Source organism: Cygnus olor, chromosome 4, assembly GCF_009769625.2.
Source record: "Cygnus olor isolate bCygOlo1 chromosome 4, bCygOlo1.pri.v2, whole genome shotgun sequence".
In the NCBI taxonomy this organism is placed as follows: Eukaryota; Metazoa; Chordata; class Aves; order Anseriformes; family Anatidae; genus Cygnus; species Cygnus olor.
Window position 1 is genome coordinate 43545117 of NC_049172.1, and position 25467 is coordinate 43570583.

A 25467-nucleotide genomic window follows, 5' to 3' on the forward strand; every position below is an offset into this window, starting at 1 on the left:
CTAAAGTTTGAAACCATGAAGTCAAGAGAATGAAGAAAGGTCAAGCTGAGAGCAACAGAGAATTTCAGCTGTTGAATAGACCAGTGTTCACAAAAGGAGCAAGTCAGAAGGAAAAGCATCATTAGTGGTGGAAAAGGGCAAGATGTGGTTCAGAGGGAAACAATTGAGAAAGATCTGGAGGAAAAAAAGAAAACACACAAAACACAGTTTGGTAAAGACTGACTGAAGTGATTGAACTGAAAGAGCGTACAGGAGATACCAATCAGAGAACAACAAGATGGCTCAGGGAAAAAAAAGAAAGTATTCCAGAGATGCAGGAATCTAGTTGATTTTGACCTTGGTAATGGAGAACTTGTTTGGCATATTTGAGAAGGGTCTCAGGGAACTTCAGGCATCGAAGTACAACTTGGCGCCCTTTCACAGGACATGACTTTGTCAAAACGTCTTTCCGACTTAAGGAAGATGAAGTGTAAAGAAAGGCTCTGAAATAAATGCATTTTGAAATTAAAAAAAAAAAAAAAAAAGCACAACAAACACGTGACCTCTGTATCATCACCCTAACTGTCCGCACTTTTGATGTTTCTGAAATAACTGTCACTCCACTGCTTTTTGCTTTGCAAGCAAATCTACTGATACAGACCATAAGCAGGAAAGCAAATAGATTTTGAATACATGAGAAAAAAAGTGAGCACAAAGGCAATTACACAATGCCCTTACATTTATAATTTTGTGAAACTTCAGTCTCAGAATTAGGGTGCAAATTCAGCAGCTACTGTCTGAGAAATTCAAGAATGTGTCCTTTCACCAGTGAACTGAAAGCCTGATCTGATGTTTCTGAAAGGACGATGCAATGCAGACATTAATCTTCACTACTTAATGCTAGGATTGATGCAACCATCCAAAATGCACTTCGTAACCCTCCCTTCAACAGGGTACAGGAAAAGTACTGTCTCTTATGAATCAGCTGACACAGGAAAAAAAAGATAAGGTTCCTGGCACACATACCACTCTCTAGGTCAAGAGAACACATGCCTGAAAGCTCTTCCATTTCTTTTAATGTATTTCTCTGCAAGTCTGGCCTTTCTTACAGAGCTAGACCATGATGCCAATAAGAATGCGATTACCTATCGGTAATTAATCTGCTCCCATAAATTGCCCTAGTCATTTATTCTGTGTTTCGGATTATAACAGGTTGTTGGCTTATCACTGGAAAATGGTATTTTCCTAAAAAACAACAACAACAAAATACAACAACAACAACAAAAACTTGTAGTAGTTTATAGTAGTCCTTACATCATGATCAACATTTTAAGAAATGAAATGGCTCTGAAACACTGCTGAATCTTTTGAGCGTTTCACTTGACTCCGATTTCACAGAAATCTAATGAACTACATAAAGAAATCAGGCTTTGGAGGCAGAGGAGAAGAGTGAGAAAACATGCATTATTCCACAGAACAAAATGTTTAGTTACCTACAAAAGAGGTAATTGTAAAATTCTAAACAGTTCTAATTAGTTCAGATATATCTTTTATGCTAGCTCAGAACTATTTCCTGATATTAGTGTATCGAATACATATCTTTATGAAAACCAAAAGGAAAAAAAGCAAGACACATAGCAAAATAAACAAAGAGTAGCAAGTACAGTGCCAGCCAGAAGGAGATGCTTATGAAAGAGCTGCAGTAACGTTTGCAGCTAAGGTCTAATTAATACTTCCACTTTTTTTTTCTTGTGAACTTCAGTATGGCACCAAATCATGTTTGAATTACAACCTGCTGCCATTTCGGTGGGCTTTCATCCTGGCAAGCTGTACAGCAGACTCAGAGCCCTTGTGAGGATTTCACTTCACTATGAATTAGTGTTTAACATTGAGAACGCCTTTCATCATCGGCATGTACTGCCTTCAGGTGCCTATAAATTCCTCTCAGTCTTTATGTAGCACTTGTCTATCAGACCATGTCATCAATTTTACTGCAGGCAAGAGGCAGCCACACCTCTTCCTGAGACACAGTCAACACAACAATTACCACAGCCACTCTTGCATTATCGTTTCGTATCAGCTCATTGCCAACTGCAAATCACCCATGACTCGCTACGGAAAACGCATCACACTTGCCAGGCTCCCTTCACAGTGCTAGTGCTGAGCTGTGAGGCTGCGATGGTCTCAGCACCACCAAGCAAACACCTCCCTCTGACGCCACACACGGAACACATGCATGGGGTAGCCACGGCCCTTCCTCTCCCTCTCTATCAATATGCAGTGAAAAACCACCTATATTCCAGGACAATGATTTTTGCTTTGGTTTATGACTTCACTATGTGCTTTTTATTGACTACATCAAGCCTACATAGAAAAAATAAAAATCAATACATGCTATCTGAATTGAAATGAATGGGTAATAAATACTTACAAAAAATAGGGCTTATCAGCCTTTTTAATGAAGTCTGTACTGCACTTGCTTGTAGAGAAGTTATTCTGTAAAGATGAACTTCCTGAAATGATGGCTTCTCTTGTGAATGTTAAAAAAATAATACATGAACACAGCTATCCCTCCAAAGACAAGGCAACTCAGAGATGGAATAGGGAATGCTGACTGTTGAGGGTCACTGTCTTATTCTTGCCTACAGCCAACAGCAATCTGAAGCTGTAGCCATCACCTCATAGCTGCTTGGTTAAATGTGCTGGCTCCAGCTCACCAGCAGGGATGAATTCATTCATACTACCCGTCATCAATGAGCTGAGGGATTCCTCACGTAAACATAGGGATAAAGAAGAGGGAGACCAAAGCTTCCGCCTGAAGATATCACTATCCACCTAAATTCACATTTCACATCCTAATTCTGATCCCAGTTAAAATTTGTGCTTCCATTAATATACACTCAGGTCCTAGACTTGAATCCTAAACTTAACACTGCCCACAGAGACATATTCCAGTTAACAATCAGCATTTTTGTGTTTAACTTCTATTACTGGCAAAGGCAGTTCAGCTAGGCCAAAAACATAGATAAAATTAAACAAGTAGCCTTATGCCAGAATGATAATCTAAATACAGGGGATTATAAAGGCAAACTTTCCCATTTGTTTGACACCTAAAATTGTATGTTGTAGGAAGCAGTCTCCTCAAGTTCATTTTAAGACTCGTTGGCAGAGTTGAGGGAGGAAGGCAGAGAGATAAGGTTTTTTTTTTTTTTCTGTTGGTTTGTTTTCCTTTTTCAGAATTTAAATTAAGTTTGGTATAAAGATTTCTTTTCCCCCAAAAGGGACAATGAGATCAATGGCACGTTCCTGTGTAGGCCCCAGAAATGCTTCTCACTGGCAGCAAGACTCAAGCAGGTCGGTCTAGGTCAAACCACCTGACGAAAGCAGAAACAACAAAAAAGCAATGGAGTCGCTGAATCTCAGTGCAGTTACTGCCCTTCCCCTGACACACCACGACTGACCTCATCACTCCTAACCCACTGCAATTAACGTCAAGTAAAGTGAATTCAGTTAAACCACCCTCACGGTGCAAACCACGATGCTTGCTTTGGCACAGGAGAACCCACTCATGATCCATTTATTTTTATCTCCACAGCAACTTCAAGCTCTTGGTAGGAAAGTCATGCAACCTGATAACTTCATGGCTTGTGATGCCAATCCATACTTTTATTGCGTACAGTACCGTACTGCTGTAGTCATGGGAAGCAGCTGATCTGTGCTGCCAAACACCTTTTTTTCTGCATCATGTGCAAGTATTTCAGGAACAATTTCAAGGCAACCTGCTTCTCTCTCTCCTGTTTCAGTAGTGACTGTGTCCCCTGTAGAGAAGGGACATCCTGCTGCTTTTCCACTCTTGAAGAGCACACCCTAGCAGCTATTTCCCTCCAGGTCCCCACTGCAGGACGGAACGAAAAAAACCATCAAATTATTCTTACAAGACAATTCAGTCTTCACACTGCTAAATCTCATTCAAATGTGTATTTTGTTTGTCACTCCTTTGATTCTGTTTTCATAGGAAGGAAGTAATGATAAACAAATTACCACACAAAAGCATGTGAGCTCTGTCAGGCAGTTTCAAAGCTATTGACAAAAACCAGTCTATTCACTGCAAGCGTCCTACTTTGACAATCTCTCTCTCTGATCAGGATGCTGAGGACTAATTCAATCGTTTCCGATGGAAAAATAGCTGGTGGGCATGTTTAATTCCCAGAGACAATGGTTTGTCACGTGGAGCTTTTCTCTACCTCCATCCCTCTATCCCCCACTTTTTTCCCCCCTAAGAACTGCACAGTTTGCTCTGAAATACCATAGGAATACTGAACTTCCACAAAACCTACTTTAAAAAAAAGGAAGAGAAAGGAAAAGAGTTTGGGGAGGAGGAGAAGCCTTTCAGTAAGGCTGGGACCTAAGTTCTACTTAATCAAGGCAGGCTGCTTCCCACAGACAAGTCCACAGTATGGGATAGATAGTAAATGTCAAAAAACATCCTGTATTGTAATTTGTTAAGTAATTCAAAGAGAATTTTGTCTCACGTAGGACTTTAAATTGGAGTATTTCAAAGCTCTTTCTTAGTAACAGGCTAGAAACAGCAGACCATGCAAATAAATAGCAGTGCTGGTGAGTTCACAGCAATTCGCACCCTACTTGAAGTCCCTGGCACTAGGCAAGCCAATTTGCTCCCTGTTATTCCAACTACGACAGGGCTCTTCATTCACGTGCCACCAGAAAAAGAGCATGTGAAATCTCACAGCAAAGGTTCTCTAATCTCACAACAGTACTGGCACTACAGTTTCAGTACCTTTCGCAGACCCTCGCCAAAGCAAAATTTAGTGTTGTAAGCCAAGCTATTCCAGTTGTGGTTTAGAATCTCATCAAAATAGTACCCTCATTGCCCTTTTTTTAACAACACTGTTTGTTGGGAATGGAAGAACCATCTAATGCAACTTCACCAATATTTCTCTTACGTTTCCAGAGGTGCCCGCTCTCTTTTGCAATTGAGCGTAACTGAGGAAATAGCCTGAGATTTAAGACATGACAGATCTGAGCCCAAATCAGAAGGCCTCCCCCTTTCTGAAAGCTACTTTTTTTTTTTTTTTTTCCAGCTACAGCACCTTTACGTTGTTCCCATTAAAGTAAGCTTCTAGCCACAGCCTTGACTTTTATTGGATCTCTAGGACCCATGGAAAAGTGTTAGCCAGCCCTTTCAGAGTGACAAGCCTTCTGCACCAAATGTGCCTCCCGTCTCTGGACAAATTGCTACCACAGAGACCACAGACTCACCACTGGGGACAAACAGGCAAAAATTAGTGAAAAGGTTAGTGAACACAAATGAAAAGAAAGAATTCTAGCCATCCATCTGAAAGCCACTGCATTCCCATCAACCTGGCAATCTTCACAGCATGCGTTACAAATACTGAAGATTTAAGAGGGAGTTCCCTAAACTGTCATGATAAAAGACAAAATTTTTGGAGGAGAATTGGACATAATTTTGAAGCTGTTTTCTCTCCCATAATCATCACAGATCACCAGTGAGAATTTGAGATTTGGAAAGGAGCGGATATATTCTTCTTCATTTTTGGCCAGCAATAGAAATGGATACAAATTTGGGAATTTGGTCATCTACTTAATCTTTACAACAGAAATGCTCCCTTAAAAAGGCAAATTATTGCCTACAGATTTTTCAATCCAAAGTACATTAGCTTAATGCTTCTAAGCAAAATTGGAACAAGTAAGCAACTATTAGTTGTCAACCATTAGACTTTATACTTCATGTTTATAATTTACAAAAAAAAAAGTAGTTGAAAACGTTCATATTTGAGGTATAACAAATAAAAACTTAGCACTTAAAAAAAATTAAATTGTGATCCAAAATCTAAGATGACACAGTGCATTCAGAAGAGTGGTTGTGATGCAGGCATTTCCAGAGCATTACTTGTGGGATTCTAGATGGTTTTACAGGGCTGGAAACCTTTTTCATTTTATAGTATTCCTCAGAGCAAACATGGTAACAGACCAGCTAATGAGCCTGAAAAATTACCTCCATTCAAGTTACACACAGAGATTTTAAAGAGGGAAGAGCCACCCTGTTCTTTTAATATTAGCAGTTTTATACACCTGGTAGAATTGCAATACTACAGTCTCACCTTTTAAACTGCAGAACAACTCGCACAACCTCAGGAGTGATTTCCTTCCTGTGGGTAACGTTACATGAGAAGTCAGGTGCATACCGAAAGGGCATGGATGATTAAAGCTGAGTAACCACAACAGAGAATGCAAGCAACTCCAATCGAAAAAGATGCTATTGGAAAGAATTACCACTGACAAGGAAGTTACTATTTTCTTGATTTTTCTTCTTAATTTTTTTTTTTTTATACAGGCAATATACAATAATCATCTTGGAATTTCCATACAGCAAGTAACTCCTAAAAAAAATCACCTAAATTCTGAACATCCTACATAAAAAATAATGATACAGATCCCTCTGTGTGAATATTTAGACAGACCAACAGCCTCAGAGCTCAGCAGGTTGCCTTGGAATTTCTTTCATAAAATACTGGCTACTCCTCACTTTTTAGGTTGAAAACCTATAAAGACATTTCACCGTGCTGTCAGCAACTTCTGCTCCTGTGACTGGCAGGCAAAGGGAGCCAGTAACCCAGAACTCAGACATCATGCTCCAAGTTCTAGGCCAATTGTGCAAGAGGGGAAACTGACAAGAACTCGTGGCTTATCACCTCTCACGCCCCAGGAACTTTAGCTTGCAATTGCATCAAGCAGACAGCTTTTCACTTCAGCAGCCTCTCTTCCAAATCCTCCTGGCTCTGCAAATTCTTCTACAGAAGGGCACAACCCAGTGTTATGGTACAAACCCGCAAATGACTGATGACTGAAGAGTTTCCTTGCTGTTATCTCCAGACAGTGCCCAAGAAAACACGAAGCAGAGCTCAGCCCTTCACAGTGCAGAAGATACATGCTGGATAGACTGTGCTTCAGAAGTTTAGGTCTGAGAACCCAGGAGTTAATATTTTTATCAACATCTATGGTTCTGCCACAAGTGGCAAGACAAAGTATAATGTAGAGCTCTCACAACCCCCTTCGTCTTTGCTCTCCAAACATGCACGTATATGCACGCCATTAGAGGACTTTTTGCACTTTTGCAGCTTTTCTTTGTTTCAACTCCAACCTGGAGGAAAACCAAAGCACTCTCCTTCTTTCCCACTCCTCTCCCCCCAGATGATCTGCTTTTAATCACTACTAACATTTAAAACAGACATTAGAAAGGAGAGGCTACCCCTTTATAATTATGGAGCTTGATAATTACCTGGTGACTTGTAACAGCCGTTCTCAATGCATCTTCCTTCCTCTCTCCCTTGATAATGTAATCTAATCTCCTGGCTATGCTTTCATCTGGCATCCAATGCTGCTCGTTGTTTATCAAACAACAATCTTTTCTTAGGTAATGACAGAACAAAGGCAAGGAAGAGCAACTTTGGTAATACTACAGCACTTACCACTTCAAAAGTAACTGTGTCAGTATAATTTACATTGCCTTTGTGCTTTTTATTTTTATTTTTCCCTTTAGATCTAGTATTATCTTCTCTATGTGAGCCTATGACCTCCCCTCAACCCTTTTACTGGACTCTATGTATTTACATGTTACAGAAGCTATTTAGCTAGATGTCAACAGTGGAAGTCAAAACTGAAAACGTGGGTCCTAAATACAGAAAGCCAAAATACACCATATACGTCTTCATATTTGAAAGGAATTTTTACTGAAAGCAATTTCTATGAAAAGAAGACCATGCGCTTTATGTTACGGGACTATCACAAAGTCTTAGCAATAATGTGCAATGACTATTTTTTTAAAACACATTTTCCTCTCTTAATAACACATTTAGAAATTCTGATAGACTCTAAAAGTTAAAGGTTAACTTTCTCAAAAATCTTATACTTCAAGCAGATGTCAGGTTGTAGAAGTTTCTGCTTTGGATTTTCTGGGCCAAGTGATCGTGTTTCCATATATGCTCATACTTCATATGCCACGTGCCTTAACTTTCAGTAGGTCCTCACATCCACAAATCAGATGATCTCTGCAACATCTCATTTGTGCTATGTTCGAGACAATTCTGACGAAGAACCAAGGCCCCAAAGCCTTTATATTTTGACAGTCTGTAACTACAAGCACTATAAATGGTATCACAGCACTAAAAACCAGAGCTGCTCAGCAGTTAGCAGCTTGGTATTGAACCAGACAGAAACAGCTGGGTTCATCTGTATAAATGGTACCTGCAGCCCCAAGATAGTCCTAATCACTGAATCCCAGCTTGGTCACTCCTAACATAAGTCTCTTCTACCACACACAACAGAAAACAATTAAAAAGTAGATCTAGGTGAAGGGAGAGAGAGATGAGTGTGAGCTATGCAGATACATAATACTACTGTAACCTAAGCTTTAAGATATTTGTACCAAAAAAAAACTTAACATTTGCATTATTATAAAAGAAACCTTCTGAGTACCACTCTCCAAATCTTCACAAGATAGAGTGTAACATGCCCTGGCCACACTTGGATTTATGACCGATTAGCTTTATGACATAATAGCTTTATGGTGCACAACGCTCTCCCGAACTAATGTTAGTAAGATGATGATAATACACTATATGACTGCTCACTTTTCATGTGATTTGTACGCATTCGGAGAGAAATTCCATCCTCCCTAACCAGTACCTGCAGTGCTCTGATGCTGCTCTCAGAAGATGTAGTGGAACCACTTGCTTAACAAGGAATGAACCAATGAAAGGTTGAGATTAATAACAATAATAATAATAATAAAAACACTGAAAAACATGGCTGTGTATGAGTGTGAGGATGCCTCCAAGTTCTGATGCTGTTTCAGTCTGATTGAAAACACCGCCCTGGCACAGACAAATCAGGTCAACTCCAGAACTAAACATGGGCAAAACGGGATAACATCACTGAAAGCCAAGTCTAGGATTGGTGTACACTTTGATAATTCATCGATTAAGACATCCATTCCCTGAAGCGCAGGAGTCCAGTTACCTAACAGCACTAAGTTAACCCCCATTATTAAAAACAGACAAACAAAAACCTTTCTCCTGAGAACTTTTTGCTTGCTTAGTGAAGTTGAAAGAAGGCAAAAGAAAACAAAAAAGCTGTGCAAAAAATAATTATTATCCTTCATTGCAATACGATTTCAGAAGCCTTTATAATAATGGTCTTTGCAGACATTCACATAGTTATAAGGAAGCTCACGAGGACAAGCCGAAGAGTTATGTCAAAGCTCTGCTGACAGAACAGAAAACTGTTCCGATTCCACAAAAAGAAGAGCGAGCTCAGGACCTGGTTATCCAACTTAAATTAATTGTTTAAAAAAACACCCTCAGTATATTTTTCAATTGACAGCAATTTTTGCAAAAAGCCGAGGCGCTTCAGATAGGATTGTATGATAAAACGTGGAAAAAAAAAAAGCCACGCTGTAACAAAGTAGCAGTTATGAAGCCATTTCTCAAGCACGTGAAGTGCAAGCTGTAAAGCTGCAAGCTGATTTCTTCAGCGCCACTGCTTAACTGGGCAGCTTTTACCGACTCAGAGACATCATGCCTCCGGCGATGCTGTGAGAAAGTAGGGCACGCGGCTTCCCCTGTGCTGCTCCGCCATGCGCAAAGGAAGCTGTTGTAACACAGAACAGGTGTGGAGCTTTGACTCACCAGCCACGCACGACTTCCCATTACACACCCATCACTTACGGGACCACTTATATTGTCTTCTGCCACGAGGTTAGGCTGGAGGTGAAAGAAGCCATGCCACATCCTATCAATCTGGCAGCGTGCACACAAAACCTGTCTCCTTGCATTTGTTATATGCACAGACCCTATATGTGCTGTCCTCCCTCCCCATGTGCTCCTGCTCTGGCTTCTTCTGCATCAGCAAAAAGGAAAAAAAAAAAAAGGAATAAAAAGACACTCAGAAGCTGCTAAATAAATGGAATAGACCCTAGCTAACAGAAAAGTTTCATCAGCATGCTAACTATTTAATTTCTTCCCAATCACTTGGCTAGAAGAGTAAATAAATCAGACAAATTTAGGTTGCTTCTAATGGTAATATTTGTAAGTGGTTACCCTACCAGTTGTGACAGCACCAACACTGCTGTAACTGGGACTTAGCAGCTTTTGCACCTGAACCTTTCAGCACAGTCCTCGCACAGCAACTCCACTTACACCCCTGTGGCAAAATACTGGGTCATGCAAAGATACCCAGGGTAATTCAGAACAAGTTAATTCAGGCACCAGTCACGCAGTTTGATTAATGCAACCCTCAGACTAACTAAAAACCTGTTTCTCCACAACGCCATGCGAACAGCAAGGCTGCTGTTGTTGCAGCTGCAGCGCTCCCTGCTCCAGCTCTCTCAGATCAGTTTATCTTCGTGCAGCCCCGTGGCAGGTCAGACACCTTCCTCGCTCTGCTTTGAAATCATCTGGTTCTCCACCTGAAGAGCGCTTCTCAAACTGGTACAGACACCAAAACAGCTTACACAAGAAGTGCTGCCAACCCATCTGTCTCTGGCAAATGCTGTAATATTTAAAATACAAAATATCTACCTGTTATTCAGTGCACACCAACTGCTGCCAGTAATAAGTTCTATCTTACAGCAGGGCAGTTGCAAGTGTTAAAACACTTCTGCATGTGTTTACCCCTCGTAGCCTTGTGCATTTACAGGAGGGAGAAGCATTTAAGAGCCAAGCAGAGCTGAGCCATAAGCTGGGTTTAGCTTCTGACAAAACAAGACGATAAGACCACAAGAAAGCAGACCCTCGGTAACAAATGACAGGCAATAACAGAGAGGGCTGCACCTTCAGCCCAGGCACAAGGCGATGGTTGCACCCAAAACTCTGGTGCTGGAGCAGCCCCAGTTGGAGCCCTGGGCACTGCTGCAGACCAGCGGGAAGGCAGGAGGCACCCCGCCGCCCGCAGCATCTCCTCGGCTGCATCCGGAGGGAGAGGGAAACCCCAAGCAGGTCTTCAGCCCCTTCTGTAGCTCTGCAACAAAGAAATGGCAACCAAGTATCTTCCACGAATGTCAGCCACCCAGAGGATTCCTGCTGCTCCTCACGGCGCGCACCACTGCCAATAATTCTTGGTAAGCACAAAGGTTAGCGAACCTGCAGTACTTATTGAATATTTCTCGTAAAAATGACAAGCTACAAGTGAATCATAGCTTTATGAGCCACCCATTACCCTGGTCTATAAGAAAACCATCACAGTTAGCTTTCCCATTGCTGTTCCTAACCTTTCTTACCTTTTGTAATAAAATTTTAGCGTGATTACTACTTCTTTTTGCTGTAAGAGTCATACTATGATTTTGCTACAAAAGAATATTTATCAACTGATGAAGTGTGCGTTCTAGAAAATAAAAATTGGGGTTATTTTCTCAGTTTTCTAAGAAAGTACTGTAACAGCTGAATAAGGAAAGGTTATTTTAACCTCCAAAGGCTATTGTTCCTTTTTTCTCCCCAAAAATTGTCTGGAGCCAGACAACATAAGACTGCTGTGCCCTGGGCTAGAATGGAAGGGGGGAAGATAGGAGGGGGTGCCTGTTTACAATTACTCCATTCCTGTTTTTAATGAATCTTTCTCAATGACCACTAAGTGCTGGTTTTGTTCTTTGGAACAAGGGAGCTATTACTGGAGGACTAAAAAAAGGAAGGAAAAGGGAAAGCAAACTGAAAGCTGCCAAACTCAAAGGCGTTTCAAACATTTCAGCTGTATATCCCGGAGGTAATCTGCTCCACAGGCACAAGACTGTCCCTACACATTTGCAGTCTCTTTTCTTCCTCTTCCTTGACGTGCTAAAAGGAAACAGCTGAGATAAAGGGCAAGCAGATAGTCTTAGAACTCAAGTAAAAAAAATCACAGGTACCTACTAAAATATGAAGAATTGCATTATTCAAATGTGGGTAATTAGAACTTAATCACTATCTACATTTGGCTCCTACTGCCACTTGCAAATGAGTTTTCCAGAACCACATAGGCAGACTTAAAGAGGAAGGGATGGGTCACCTTTGTCTCACACCATCTCGTCGCCCCGTCACCCTTCTCAAGAACTTTGTCTCCTATTCCAGACAGCCACTGCTGAAACGCAAAAAAAAAAAAAAAAAAAAAAAAAAGGCAAAATCCTCACTCTGCCTCCCTGCTGCACATGCATACCATCCCTCCCCTTTTCAGGGGCCAGAATTTCAGAAATTGTGATGTTCAATATTGGGCCAATGATTTAAGCTGAAGGACCATCAGTTTGCAAACCACCACAGCCAAATGTGAGTGACTTCACTGGGGAACCTGAGCATTTCACTGAGGAACCTGCATTTCTGTTTTTCTTCCTAGGCTGGCAAGGCTGCAAAACACCCTGATAAGCAGAAAAGAGATTTTGGATTTAGTTCTTATTACATCTTAGTTAAATATCATCCCTTCTTCCAACCACTGGCAGGAGTACACCTTACTATAAACCAGAAACAGTCATAAAGACAACTAATAAATCTTCCTTCAACAAAGTTGTTTCCAAAAATATGGCATAGACACAAGAAAATGGCACTACATGATTTGTTTTGTGTGGTGCAGTTTAAAGACTCTATTGACACATTTAGAAAAACCTCCTTACATCCACAGAATTTGAGTAATGCAGCCACAGCAGATTCATGCCAGCAAAACCAAGAGGTAACTCAGCAAATTACCAGGTTTTCTATACGTGTAACTGAGCTTTCTTGAAAAGTCAATCCACTTTATTAAAAATGTTGCTTGGAAGAAAATATTTTCCTTTAATTCTTAAAAAAAATATTTGAAGATGCTGTATGATGTGCCGTATGACTGTCCATTATAAAGCTGTCTGGGTTGGACAATTTCAATTCACTAACTGCTCATCATTTATTTCATTATTTTATTTACAAAAGATACTGATCCTCTACTGTGTATGAACCTGTCCAAGTCACAGAGACGTTAAAACATCCTGCCTGTAATCTCACAAGTCTGGAGTACAGCTCCTTATTGCACCATTTCCCATATCTTCAGAAGCCATCAGATAGATCTGGGCTTGTATAAACGTAAGTTGTACGTGCCTATACTGTATGGAGGTATTTGAAGCTAAAACAAACGTGTGTTAACATTCACCTGCTGCACACGGGGTGAAGAGGGAAACAGTTCTGCACTGCTTTTCAGCTTGCCTATTCACACCGTATAGAAGCAGTTTTTAGTTTTGCCCATTAATCACAGGTGGGGTATTGCAGGAAAGGGATCCAAAAGCAACTAACACAGCAAAGGGGAGAAGGTTGTTGGAAAAATATTCAATATTTCAAAGCAAATGGAAGGAGGAGGCAGAGGAAGGAGGAGGAAACAAAACAGGAGAAAGTAGTTTACCTCGAGGTCTGTTTTTTTTATTATTTTTTTGTTGTTGCTGTTTTGGTTTGGTTTTTTGGGCGGGGGGGTTAGAGAAGTAAGTTATCAACAAAAATTTTTCCTTTCACTGTATGAGTTGGACACAGAAAAAAAGTTAGAAAAGATTAAAAATGCAATAATAGGATATCAGCTCTGGTGAGTAGATATGTTTGCTTGAACACAACTAATAGGCATGCACACGTGGGATTCCTACCAAACAAAAGTGAAATAGTTTATATTATTTAGCATCTTGGTTAATCATATGCACTTTTTGCCACAGCTCACCATGAAGGATTTGGCAATACTTCTGCAACCAACATAATAAAATAAATAATAAAAGAAAAGCTCAGAACAACATATTGTCTCACAGAGTATCGTATAAAGTAAGAAACTGTTCTAAACAGAAAGTCAGCAGTCATTTTTTCACAGTAGTAGTACCCATCTTATTTTAAGATCTTATTTCACACATATCTTCAAAAGAGAGGTCGTCATCAGTTAAACTTTACCTGTGTACTTTCATCCTTCAACCTGAGGATGTACTTACAGACCTGGAACTGCCATGACTTATGTGATGATAAGACGTTGCATTGCTTTTACCTTTCGTATGTGGCAAGGCAGATGCAAGCAAAATTTGAGGCAGTCCATGACTCACATCAAGACGGGTAAGTTACCACACGTTTACCACAGCACACAGACGGATGTGCCATGCCATGGAACAGCTTCCACAGCGCAGCTGACCACCTCCGCTGTTGTTTGTGTACCAAAGCTTTTGGTTTTCACTTTGTGAGGACCCTGCAAGCTGCAGGAAGCAGATGAATATCTCTACTACAAGGACTTGCATTCATTTTAAAATGTAGATGTGACAAAACACATTTATATAATATTTCTTCTGAAAATCTGGACAGTTTTGTTATCTGGATTAATAGAAAATCCATTTTGTAATCTGGCTAAGATGCTCACCTCGGTGATGCTCTATGGCAGTGACTGCTGTGATAGCTCTCTGATGCTGTTTTCTCCACATTCAGCCAAGATTACAATCATAACGATAAAAGACCCGTTCCCTTATCGGAAAGTTGCTGTACTCCCCACACGATTGAGATTGCTGATCTCTGAACCTCCTCCATAACACCGCATCAGCGCTGACCACATCGCTCCATGCGCGAGCGGAGCGCTGACCTATTTTTATATCATCTCTATACTACTCGGCGTATATCTCGGCACTTTGTTTGTTTTTTGATTGTTGCTACACTCAGAGCAGATATTTTCACTGGCGTTGGGCCATCCATAAGTAATCCCTCAAACAAATACACTGTGCTCATGAAATCGCAGACGGGACCCTCTTAACATACACACACAGGAGAACAAAATAAGGCTGCAGCTGCCCATGCGGTTCTGGTAAACTCCCAGCATCTGCCTTTACAACCTTAAATTGGCTTTTATCAGATTCTATGTGTTTTCTAAAGCTTAAAAGAAGACTCCTCTGCGAGGAAAAGCAGAAAGCCTGTCACGTGGCACACCGCTGACAGAACAGGAACACGGGGTCACTGCCTCTTACGGTGGGCAGGGACAGGGTTTTTCTTCAGCATTTTGCACGGTGCCCGACCCAGTAGGGTCCTGGTCTGTGACCCGGGCTCGCAGCAGCCTTCCTGCACACACTGGGGGAAGGAGCCAATCCACAGACCAGACACTTTCCATCTGGATGAGGAGAACAATTTGTGGTAGCAGGAGGATGTTGCTCCGTACACGGACCAGCCACCCGAAAGCCCCACCACAGCCGCACAGCCTGCGGATTGCACTGCTGTTTGCAAGGCAGCGGAGAATTGATTTCTTTCAAGACTTGGCTTCTTCCTCTGGCCCCTAAGGAGGAATGTGGTCCAGTGGTTACCAGCATCACAACCAAACACAGATCTCTCTGAAAGGCTGGGTGACTAAATGGATGCTATTTAAGAGCTCTAGTGCAGTTACAATTAGACCCCTGCTTCTCCACAAGTATCTAATATGACCACAAGCAACATCTCAATTATGTCATTTACAAATAGGGTGAGCGCTCCCTGCCTGCCTTCTGTCTGAGATACTGTTCCACAGCGGCCATAAAATGCAGGGAATTAACATTCACTCAAGAGATTAACATGCAAGTTGCTTTTTTTTTTATTATTATTTATTTTTTTTCCCCAGATACTTTTACTTTGCCCTTTCCTTTACCACCAAGGATAGTGGGGGTGCTGCTGTAATCTCGCCTCTTTCCTCTCCCCAAACCCAAAGTCTAGCTCTGTGCTTTGCAGACGAAAGACATCATGGAAAATGAGACTCTGCAGTTAGCACACAGAAAGCAGTATGTTGTCCAGACTACCCAAAATACAGAGAAGATGTTTGGAGAATTTTCTGATAAGCTTATTAAATTTGCTGAGCAAATACATTTTCCACAGCCAAATCTAGGTGAATCCTCCCAGGGAAAGCAATTCTCCTGTTTGGACCATCACCAATGCTCCAAAGATGAAGAGCCTGGAGTTTTTCACAGACTTGATTTAACCTTGACAAATTATTTATTTTTTTTTTTTTTTCTTTTAAATTCTCAGAATCAGCTACAACACTGTCGTGAAAACTTACGGAAACAAAGCACAAGCACAGAATTTTCATTTAGTGATTAACACCTGACATTATTTCCTAGCAGGATCTACAGGTTTGGGTACCACAGCCGTCAAAGAAAGAGAAGTGAGGCTTTTGGATTTCTTTCTTGCCTATTTTACCTTTACAAATTTTACCTTGTTTGTTTTTGGGGCTTGGCTTGCATCACTCAGGGAAAAGATATAGCTACATCAGCAGAAAATCTCCTCCTCTGCCAGCTTAGCAGTGGAAACAGAGCTCACGGACAACCTCAGCTGCAGCCACACCAGCGGCACCAGACCCATCCGACTGCTCCAGCATGCTTACAACTGTGCAAACCTCGACAGCAAACAAGATCCAAGCCTGATTTTGGACTGATGGATGGAAATCAGTGCACTGCAGAGCTTTATTTCTAAGTCACTTAAATTTCCATTAATCCAAGCTGATGTAATTTGCATTAACTTGCACGAAAGCGCAACATCAGTTTGAATTTCTTTTCACATACAACATTGCTACTGCTAGTCTTTTGCCAGCTGACATTTCTCTAGGAAGCATATCTTGTACAGAGATTAAAGAGAAAGAAGGAAACAAGGGTATCTTAAAAGGAAATTCCCCACATTGTTTTTCCTCTCAGATCATAAAACAGGATGAAGATGATTTCAAGATTAAACACACTGTATCTTTAGGGTGTCATTTACAGACCAGATGAAAACTGAAGTGCAACTGAGAGCACAAAGACAAGAGACGGTTCTTCACAGTATTTTCATCAGAGATTTTAACTGACAAATATGTAAAGCCGCAGCCAGCAACCTCAATTTGAAGGAGAAAAATCTATCTTCCTGAAAATTGGTTTACGTTTTCCATGTATTTTGGAAAAAAAGCAACCACTTCATGTGTTCTGGAGAACAGTCTTTTGCCTATGTCATATGGTAAAAACTAATGAAAGGGTAAAGAAAGAAGAACCAGTGATATGGCCCAGCCTAAACAGTGTCATGTCAGACAACAGCAGTATTATTGTGCTATTAACTCTTACACAACTTACTTTCTCTTTTATTTCCCACACTTCTTTCTTTGCTTTCTCCTGTCACCAACAAGCATTTGGATACCACCTGTTGTCTCATTGTATAAAGCACCTTTACTGTAGAGAGAAGTGCAGTACTTCAAAACGTAGCCATAACGGCAACACCATCTTCCTACTGAGAAAATAAATAAATAAATAAAAGTTTTCTCCCATTCGTTCTTTTCCCTTCTCAATTCCTCACATCCTTTGCCATCACCATACAACAGTGACTTACCACTCAAGTATCTGTTTAGACAGGATATCTGCTTAGACAGGATTCTTGCTGCTCATACACAAATGTATGAGGAATAACGGGCAGCCAGGGCATGCTGGCGAAAATCCTGCAGTGCTCCTCAATAAGAGGCTGATGGAGAGCAGGCAGAGAGGGGAATGGAGGGTAACCACTTGCTACCACCACAAGCAGCACTTGCAATAATCACCAGTGACTTAAAATGAGGCAAGGTGTAACCTTTCCATCTTAACACCAGTACTGCTTGGAAGTTACTGCTAGAAGATAGAGATACAAGTCCTTTTCAAGACAAGGGCAAGTGGCCATTATGAGCATGGTTTCCCAGCAGCCTTGCATACATCTTGCCTTTCTTCAAGGAGAAAATGCAGGGATCATGCCCAGAGGGCCCACACTTTTGAGTTTTACTTTCAAAAACCAAAACAGGCCCATAAAAATCCATAAGAACTTCATCTTCCTAGCCAACACAAAAGCTGCACCACACTTCTCTAACAGTGTGGGAGGACTGCTAGAAGGAAGGAGAGGCATCTCCCTCACTGCCTTTCCCTCCGGACCACAGCAGCTGTGCAGCGCTGAAGAGCATAGGAGTGCGGATGGTGCAAACAGCACGTGCAAGGAACAGCTAGGGGCCTACACAAAGAGTCATTTCCAAAATTACTCTTTTAGACACTTCAGCGAAGATGCAAAGTTTGTTGTTCTGATGAAGTATCAAATGAAAACTATTATCAAAAGACTTTCAGCCCCTTAAACAAAGGTTAAATATTTCTAACTAATTTCAAAGTTAATTAAAAAAAAAGTCTCCATTGCCTCTATTTATAATCTTTCTCTTCTTTAGAGGCAAAATAAATTTCAACAATAACCAAACTGTCAGTATGCATCAGAAATGGGCTTTTGATAATACAATGTTAATTAGTTCTGACTTGATCTCCGTTGCCTTTTATCAGCCTTGGCCATCGTAAGAACTCCGCAGTTCCATGACTGCTACAGACAAAACCGGGACACAAAGTTTGGTGAAAACCCTTACTCCTTGTGTCCCCCCAGCCTCCCTATTTTTTGCAAGTGATTTTGAACAGGAAGAATAGATTTACAAGGAAATTAGTACTTGCAACAAGCACAAGTTCATCCTGACCTTTCAATTCCTTTTAACACAGCTGCATTCTGCAGATTTGCTTTTCCACATGAGAATACTTCAGGCTCAGTGGCAAAGCACCACACAGAGAAGTCTCCTTGCCGAAGCTACGACTTTCCCCTGATGGCTTATTAAAGCCAATCCAAGCCAGAATAATAAAAAGTAAAGAAACAAAACAACTGCATAACTGTCATTTAAAAACATATATTCTTAAAAGGCTTTAGGGGTATCATTTATGAAACACAAAGAGATTTCCTTCTTTAGCAGTGTTCCAACACATTACTCTTTCGTGCTTACTCCAAGACATGAATATACTTGCCTAAAATGTCAGCAAGGTATTTATACAAAGGCAACTCTTCAGAAACCTATTATTGTGAATACAAAACAGGAAGTACAGTAATACCACCAGTGTATGTTAAATAATGCTTAGTATATAAACTGTGCTCTTCAATTAATAAGTAGTGTTAACCCCTTTAGGGGAAAGGGAGATGTGAAGTGTGAACTGAAAATACTGACTCATGATAAAACCTTTGAGTAGTTTTCCCACAAGGTTTTTTGTTTCACTGGCTTGTTTTTTTTTTCTTCCTTCCCATCCTAATATGAAAACACAGAGGCCAGAATTTGCAATCCAAGACGACGACTAATTTTCTAAATGAGAAAAAGCAAGGGTTGAAGTGGGGGAAAAAAGCATGAAAATACAGTAAAATTATAGTACTATAAAAGTGTCACAACTATTTACAAAAGGATGCAAATAAAAATACCATATAATAGTGAACATTCTTCAGCCACTTAGCTAGTATCCTACAAAACAGCATGATTAAAAAGTTAAAAATGAATAAAAATATCTTTTTTATAAGCATTAAGCACTGAGTTAGAGAAACATATTTTTTATATAAAAAAACAACTAATTAATAAAAAACATATTACCCCATTCTGAGACAGACACTCCAGGCATAAAAGTAAAGCTCTTTCCCCACACATGTGGGATAACAAAATATTCTTAAATAGACAGACTTCTAGAATACAAGTAAGGCAACCCAATCACCAGTTTGTTCTTTGCAAAACAGTCACAGCTGCAGTGAAAAAAAAACAATCAAGAGCTTCCTAAGTACAAAGACGTGAAATAAAACCACATGCAAATCCCAGATGGGCAGAAATCAAGGCTCCTCTTCTCCTAAGGTCTGACAAACCTATATCTGTTTACCAATGCATAAGAACATCTCTTCTGCCACAACTCAGTCACACAGTCTGCCTTTCTCTACTGTCTTTTACATGCACAGTATTTTGAAATCTTCATGCAAGCTAACAGATTGAACTTTGGTTTGACTGCCACCTGCTGATCCCATGTTTTGTGAACCTGAGGCATCATTTGAAAATGTGCACAAAGCTTTCAAAATGTTCAATGTTTTCTCCTTCCAGATCTTGGTTACAAAAAAAATGGAGAATTAGAGGTAGAAGGTATTTATGTTTAAAGACAAAGTAGACCAACTGTCCTGATATCTGTTACGCTTTTGCTAATTTTCAGACAAACAACAAACAAAAACTTAATAACCGTGTGTATGAATACAATGACTACAGAAACAAAAGCATCTAACAAGTCCATCGTGATCATAAAACAGAGAATCAGGTACAACAGCTGCTTCTTAAAGAAAAACCTAACTGTAGCAACTATTAAAAAAAATAATGAAAACATAAAATAGTAATAGAGTACCTTCATACTCCTCTGCAAGGGTGAAAATCACAACAATCTATCTGGCCACAAAAATATTTGATATTATATAAAGTCCTAGTTTCATTGCGTTCAAATGAAAAAAAAACAAACAACAATCTCACACACAAAATACAAATTCACTTTCAGGACTCTCATTTTGCTGTTTTCGTTCCTTCAAAACAGCTTATACTTCTTGAAGAGCTGAACAGGTTGCTGATCCTGAAATGATGAGAATACAATCTGAGACAATACAAGATGAGAATACAATCAAACCCACCAGCCCATTTGGAAATGACCATACCGTGGATGAGGACAGGACTTCAAAAGATTTTTCTAACCAAAACTATTTTTAACAGTATAACACACCGTTACGTTCATATTACTAGTGCTCAAGGATGAAACTGAAGTAGTAAAATGTTTATTCTCCTGTTCCATGTAGGAATGGCTGTCTTGGCTACACAACTTTAGCTTCTATAAGTGTCAGCAAGTAGAAAAATCAAGTGAGTATATGTATCCAAGTAGACAGCGTTAAAACCAAAGGGGTTCAGAATTGCCAAAAACACTGGCTGTTTCAACCCAGTCTGTATCCATGGTATATTTTTGCCTGATCTGATACGAACCCTAGTCACCTTTTTCTAGTTCCCGAAATTCCAGTTCTGCAAACATTCAAATATCTGCTTAGCTTTAAAGTAAAACATATGCATAAATGATTCCTGCATTGGAAAAAAAAAATGCAATCTTTGACTTATAGGAAAAGAAAACAGTTACAAAGGTTTGAGTGTGGACTGAAGGAGTTCCAACAAGTTTACCAAAGTTCCAGGTTGAGATATTCTGTAACAGTATTTCTATAAGATCCATCTGAATAAAAAGTAAACTCATGGAAATCTCACCACAAAAAAAAAAAACAACAAACAACAGGCTGATATTTGCATAAGGAGTTTAGATTTTTCTACAAGCCCAGAACTTCAGGTGGCACGCCAGGTACACAAATGCTGGTGATTCTGAATGAAACCACAACTCTTATTCTCTTAGAACAGTACTAATTAAAATAATTTCATTTAAAATGTATTCAGTGTCTCAAAACATTAATGGTCCAATTCAAATTTCGTCTTTTCTAAGAACTTAAATTACTTGTGTTGTCACAGCATTGCTGGCAGATCACATAAAAACACAGCGTTTTATGGAAATGTGTCTGCTTAAACAATTTCTTTATTTGTGAAGTGGCATCTTATGTGAAACATATTCTGTTTTCATGCTCAAAACAATGATGAAACAGATTCCTGTTCTCTGTAAAACCTGCAAATGATCTAGTACCAAACGTGCAAACAAAGCTTTGATGCTGGGCAGGGAGGGTTCTTTGCTTTTCATTCTCTGTGCACTATGCATAAAAAGGAGCATACTTGAAAGCAAGAGGATTCCCCTTCAGTCATGACTCTGAAATCTCCTCAGACATAGTGGGACTGCACAGTCATAGAAAAGGGAAGGATTTTGGTTTTTGTGAATGTTAACCAGCAATATTCTTGAGAAGCAGTCACAGAACAGCACCTAATGTCTCAGTTATAGTCTCTACAGCAGTTACAGTTATTTTGCCTTGCTTTCATCATGATTTCATCACGATTTTGATCACTCTTATCTAGGATGCACAAAGGATACAGAGGTCTTCAATAAGGTGTCATTCTTCTACAGCTGCTGTGCTAGCCATAATTGCAGCGAGGAGCACAGCCTATTTCCTCTTCACACCTACCCCTTGCACTGTTCCTGCCCTCGACAACGCTTCTAGGAGAGCAGGCAGTTGAAGCAATGACATAAAATACCTCCCTGTTCATGCACGAGTCTGCATTCTGATAGTAAAATGCACACACAAGCATGACAAAAAAAAACAAGTGCATTATTTAGCATACGCCAGCGCTGCTGAAACTAGCCAAGACAGACCTTTCAGTTAAGAAATCAACTGTCTTGAATTCTGCTGCACGAAACCAAGCCATTAAGAGTAAAATCCTGTGAAGACGATGCTTCTGGCTGAAGAATGTGATCTGCACTCTAGCTCTCCTGGGGACTATATTGTTTCTAAGTGTAGGCAAGGAAGTTCAGAGAAGCACAAAGAGGAACCAGTGGGGAAATTTAGGACGAAGCCAGTTACATTTCCTCACACCCACTCTAAAGGCATCGTTAGTGCATGAAGACAATACAGAAGCTCAGATATCAGATCAAAATAGTACTTAAACACTAAACCAAGTATTTAAAGACTTTAACACACTTCACTATTTAATGTATGAAAGAATGTGTTCCAATTTAAGAGAGAATTTTGTAAGCTAGCACAGAGTACTTGCATTCCTTAATAAAACTAAAATAAATGGCCATTTTATAAGTGCAGTAACATGTTCCAAGGTGTGCGTTTGCCAATTACACACACCTCATATGTTGACTGATGAACACACACACCCTGGCGTGTGTTCTTGCTTACATATCTCACGTGCCTCCCTGTTAAGTAATGGAATAAGACTTGCCTCGCGAACTGGCTAACGCTGCCTCTTCTCGCTCAGTGACTTCTGCAGAAAATATTCACAGCTAAGAAAAACAACTTCTGGAGCAGAGTTAAGCTATTTACAATCTTAAATATACTCTCTCCGTCTACAAGACCCAATTCTGTGCTAGCCTCCATTTGCTGTACCGTTGTCAGGCGTGCTTTTTTCCCCCCAGACTGGGCTGGCATTCAGCATTTTTCTGCACGCACGGGAGCCCACCGTAAAGACATGGTTTTTCTTACAGATACCTTTTTCCCACACCAGCTAGTTGCCCCCACTGGCTGGCTGTTTCACTACTTCCACCTTCACGAAAAGGTCGGCACGCTCATGTTCTCCACACAATGACAAGGTAGACTGTGGTATGAAGACAGCCTCCTTCTAGGATATTTTTTCCCCTTTAAGAAAAAATATCTTTTTTTCTTGTTTTGTTTTTCTTCTACTTGAAATAGCATGCTTATTTTGAATAAATGCTGACTAGTTTGCAATTGCTCTAACAGAAAAGCATGCTTTGTAGAAAACAATAGATTTCTCAGCCTGCTGGAAGCCAATCCATGATTTTTTTTTTTCCAGTCAAAAGACTTAACTCCAGAGATATAAACACCAGAACCTGCACCTCACGTGGTCATTTCTGACAATAAGACAGAGTAGAAAGAAAACACATTGCCATGCTTATTGTTTTTCTCCCCTTCCTTTTCGGAATCCTTGTACAACAGTGTGAAGGAATTCAAATTCTCTAAGTTCATTATATTGTGCGATGCTTTATCTCTCACTCTGTTTTCAGCAAGTCCAGCTGTGCTTCTCAGGAACTGTCTTCAGATAACAGCATGCACTGGCAGGGTAGAGGCCTTTCCTATGTTACCTCTCTATAGAGACACAATACAGATCCTTTTGTCTCATCTATTTTTCCTGTATAAAATTTACATCTCATTTATCAAGGTTAATACCAAAGAAATGATATAATACAGGAGCCATGACTTTTGATGAAACAGTTATTCAAAGTAACAAGGAGGAAGACTGAGGGTGAAGAACCCTCCAACAATCTCAGGAGACTTCGTAGCTGAACAATATTCAGTAAAAGTAAATGTGAAGTGATGAAGATGGGAAATTCAATCTTCCATTCACGTATAAAAGGATAGGCTTCCATGAACCATTACCACTTAAGAGACAGACTTTCTAGTTTTAACAAACAGTCATGAAAACTTCAGCCTGATGCTTGGCTGCAGTCAAACAAGCAAATCAAGTGTTCAAAATTGCATACTGCTAATAACAGAGTAAAGAACGAAAACAGAAAGCACCACTACGCACCCATACAAATCCACGTTTCACCCAATCCTTGGATATTGTATGCAGTCACTCAAATGTATGCATTTCTCTCAAAAAGGATATAGAAAATCTGGAAAAGGTTCAGGAAAAGGCAGCAAGGATGACCAAAGACATAAAAAAGCTTTGGTATAAGGAACAGTTGGCTTTCCTCTCATTTTGCATAGAGCCACCTTGCTCACCTATTCCAGTTTTTCAGAAGTTGACTTACTTTAACGAAAGGATTACATAACTTCATAGCAAGGTGGAAGGGTGTGCACAAGGGAAAGGTGAAGTTTCAGATTTGCATATCAGCTACTTTGAGAGCAAGCTGCTTTGCTAGAAACAGAGCACAGAGAAACATACAACTAGGAAACAGAGGCATAGTTTGGAATGAAAAGCATAAATCATGAGTCTTCTGTGAGAAAATAAGAAAAATTATCACCACCTCTGTTTGGAAACACGCTCTAAAATACCCACAGAGCTGTTCTGTTGTTGTTTATTGGTGGTGGTTTTGTTTTTTGTCAGATTTTTTTGTGTTTTTTTTTTTTTTTGACTTGTCGATGAAACATCAACAAGAGCACTGCAGTGATGTTTCACTTTATCTCTTCCATCTGTGAAGCGATAGGTACTTACTTTGCCTTCCCTTCTCTTAGCAGGGTTCTGGAAGGTATTCTGGCAAGCGGCACAGAAGCATATTCGTATACACATGCCATAATGTCTAAGCCAGCAATGGCTGCAACCCTCTGAAGAAACAGCCCAATGTTTCAACAGGTTTATTTACCTCTATTTATCATCATACTTCATTAGTTCTCTGTCTCTTTGTCTTCACCTAAAAAAACCCCTCTGGTGGCATTGGTACAAGTTCTGTCATCCTTTTCTATCATCTTGCCAACCCAGTTTCCAAACACAGTTTCCAAAGCAAAACTCCCTGTGCAGGAAAAAACAAAGCAGATGTGGGGAAAAAAAGAACTGGAGGGGCATAGGAATGAAAAAGACTTGTTTTACAAAGTTACAGGTGTTGATATGAGTTTACAGGGAAAAGATACCAGTAGTTAGCAGTGTGAATTTAATGCATACAATTAATTTCATAACAGATTTTTCTCTTCCCCAAAATATCTTTTTATAATATAATTGTTATGCTGGAATTATAATTTAGAATGAAGATATTAATGGGAAAATGAACTATGCATCCTATCTGAAGTAGCAAGAGCTGTTTTAAACTCTTTTCTGTATGCCTGGCATAAACATGCTTCTCTGTAACACAAAGCTTAATTCACCATGGATGGTGTGCACTTGCAATTACAACAAAAGAAGTAACTACACCCTGTTTAATTAAATTCTTCAGCTAAGTAAGAACGTGTAACAGACTCAAGCCCCAAAAGGAGCAGTCACTTCGGATTTTCAGAACTGAAGAGTGGACTCGTATCGACCGTTGCTTGGCACCACTGAATCAAAATACGCATTTGA

General features: G+C 40.0%; 1 protein-coding gene across 3 annotated transcripts in view; it reads right to left on the reverse strand.

The window, feature by feature from the left end:
* The window catches only part of SPATA5 (spermatogenesis associated 5), a 189810-nt gene that overhangs the window by 97260 nt on the left and 67083 nt on the right, over positions 1-25467 (reverse strand). Inside the window, exon 15 of one of the 3 annotated variants that reach the window (XM_040556386.1) lies at positions 363-482. The exons of the other annotated variants lie outside the window; for them this stretch is intronic. Coding sequence (XP_040412320.1) covers positions 378-482 — 105 coding nt within the window. The 3' untranslated portion in view covers positions 363-377. Of the gene's footprint in view, positions 1-362; positions 483-25467 lie in introns of those variants that run through there. 3 annotated transcript variants of the gene reach the window in all.